This window comes from Camelina sativa, chromosome 11, assembly GCF_000633955.1.
Source record: "Camelina sativa cultivar DH55 chromosome 11, Cs, whole genome shotgun sequence".
In the NCBI taxonomy this organism is placed as follows: domain Eukaryota; kingdom Viridiplantae; phylum Streptophyta; class Magnoliopsida; order Brassicales; family Brassicaceae; genus Camelina; species Camelina sativa.
The window spans coordinates 40,104,707-40,106,913 of record NC_025695.1 but is presented as its reverse complement, the minus strand read 5'-3'; the positions used below and the strand labels follow the sequence as shown (position 1 = coordinate 40,106,913).

General features: G+C 32.9%; 1 protein-coding gene across 1 annotated transcript; it reads right to left on the bottom strand.

Annotated features, from left to right (window-relative positions):
• Positions 180-2,175, bottom strand: LOC104725684 (transcription factor bHLH36-like). The gene is made up of 3 exons (XM_010444382.1): positions 1,802-2,175; positions 1,168-1,524; positions 180-438 (listed from the first exon to the last, which is right to left on the bottom strand). The coding sequence occupies exons 1-3, from the start codon at positions 1,970-1,972 to the stop codon at positions 376-378; spliced, it is 591 nt and encodes a 196-aa protein (XP_010442684.1). The 5' UTR covers positions 1,973-2,175; the 3' UTR covers positions 180-375.

Genomic DNA, 2,207 nt, shown 5'->3' with positions numbered 1-2,207 from the left:
TTTTTTTTTTTTTTTATGACAAATGCTATCAACTTCGAACAACACCGTTATTAAACCTTTCGACATTATCAACAATTTTTTTTTCTTTTTTTTTTGGTAATTTTGAACTTATTTAATAAATTCAAAAGATAAAATTGAATTATAGGCTTGTACCATGTAAACAATAAGTACTAACTCAGTTTATGAATTTTTTTTCAATCAATAAAAAACTAAACCAACCACATTCAGATGGAATAGAAATACATACATAAGATGTGTGAACACAACACAACAATTCACTACAACACAAGTACGAATAACACAAGTACGAATAAACTACGTACTTAACATATGTCGTTTGTTTGACAAGTTAAAGAGAAACCTACTCACAACCATTTACTTCATTCTGATTAATCTGTTTTCAAGTGCTGCTAAGTCAATCAAAGTTATATCGTTGACCTGCGGAACAAAAGAAGTTTTCAATATATATATATACTCTCAAAACCAATCAAAATAAAGATTTGATCATTCTGTTATAATTGGATATTCCGTGCCAATACCCTGGTATAGAAGTACCTTGAAATTAATACTCTAACCTCTAGACATATAATGGTATTCAAACTTCAGTATACCCTGAGGTGATATTATTATATAGCTAAATGCATGAGGGCTTTTGATGATACCACATGTGAAAATATTTTCTTGAAGCAAATATATAAGAACATAGCTAGTAGTAATAGTTTCTTCTTTTCAAATGTTTGATGCTCGAGATAGAAAGAATCTATATGGTTTCTATTGATGTCTAGTATCTAATGGATTCAAATTTCGATAATATATATATGCAGACTAGTGTTTTAACATTTTCACGATTACTATGACCTCACTTCTTTTCTGTGTATTTGCAATTAAATAGACATTGTTATATATTGACTGTGTGTATCTTAATTAAAATGAAATGCACCAGTTATTTTTTATAAATACAAATACGAAATTTTTTTTATAAATACAATACGAAAACCCAAAAAATCGAAAGAATCATGGAAAAATATGATTTCCATTTTGTAAAATAAATTTAATGAAAAGTTTTTTTTTTTTTTTAAAGAACAGAAATTTGCGTTTGGAACAAATCGATGTCTATATCAACACAATAAGTAACTAAGAGTAGGAGGTTAGCTAGGATAGATTTACCTCGGCCTGTATGGTGTAGATCAACCCATCATCAACAATAGAAGAGATGGAGTTTAGAAGGTAGAGACCATTTTCACTCAGCACTTGAAGAACACTCGAAAACCGCGGTTGGCCACTGCGGCAGCCACTACTAAACACGATTTCCACACCCACCAAACATTGACGAACCACCACATGATTCTTTCTACTCATCATCTCCATCTCCTCTTTAGAATCATAATTACTAGAACCCAAGAAGCTTCCTCTTGACAGTAACATAAGCTCATCTCTCCTCAAACTCAGCTCCTTGGTCTTCCTCTGTAGATACTTTATGTAGTTCGCCGCTTCGTTGACTTGATCTGACGTCGAACGCTTACCCTAGATGAGTATAAAAGATCCGACACCAACAAACAATATCAACAAACCAAGAAAGTAATAGATCTAATTAGGAATCTTTTAAGGGAATTAAACACAGTACTATAGAGTTAAGTAACAGCACAAAGTCAAAACACTAATTGCTATGATCCCTTTTTTCATTTTTTTACAAGAAAGACCAAATCAAAGGACAACGATTAAGTAGATCTAGAGTAGCCATGGAGAATCGAAATCAAGATTAGGGTTTTTTTTAAGGAGTTTGGGATAGTGAGAGTGAGACCTTGATGAAGTGAAGAGGGAGAAGAGAACGAAGAGAGGCATAAAGGGTAGCCATTTCTTGTCTCCTTTGTCTCTCAGTTTCTCTGTGCATCATCTTCTCCATGTCGTTGTTATTTTTACTACACGTCAGCTTCGTACCCCGTCTTCTTCTATTGTCCCGACAATCGTCCATGTAAAAGCTGTTGTGGTCTTCTTAAATTATAATATAAGTATAAAAATTCCTTTAGAAGATTCTCCTCATCTGGTGAGACAGTGAGATCTGATCTTCTGCGGATTTTGTGATCTGGGGTTTGATCTTAGTCTTTAGAAGAACAGCTCAGGGCTTTGTTGTAAAGTTGAGAATTATTGCAGTCTTGATGCTTGAGCGACATAATTAAATAAATGACTTTTTCTTTGATAACATTATT

What these genes read in the sequence shown, in the direction of transcription:
- LOC104725684 (XM_010444382.1), bottom strand. Translation starts at nt 1,972, where the DNA reads ATGGACGATTGTCGGGACAATAGAAGAAGACGGGGTACGAAGCTGACG. An exon ending in TCCCTCTTCACTTCATCAAG is followed by an intron (nt 1,525 to 1,801) that starts GTCTCACTCTCA and finishes ATACTCATCTAG; the next exon opens with GGTAAGCGTTCGACGTCAGA. An exon ending in TCTACACCATACAGGCCGAG is followed by an intron (nt 439 to 1,167) that starts GTAAATCTATCC and finishes TTTGTTCCGCAG; the next exon opens with GTCAACGATATAACTTTGAT.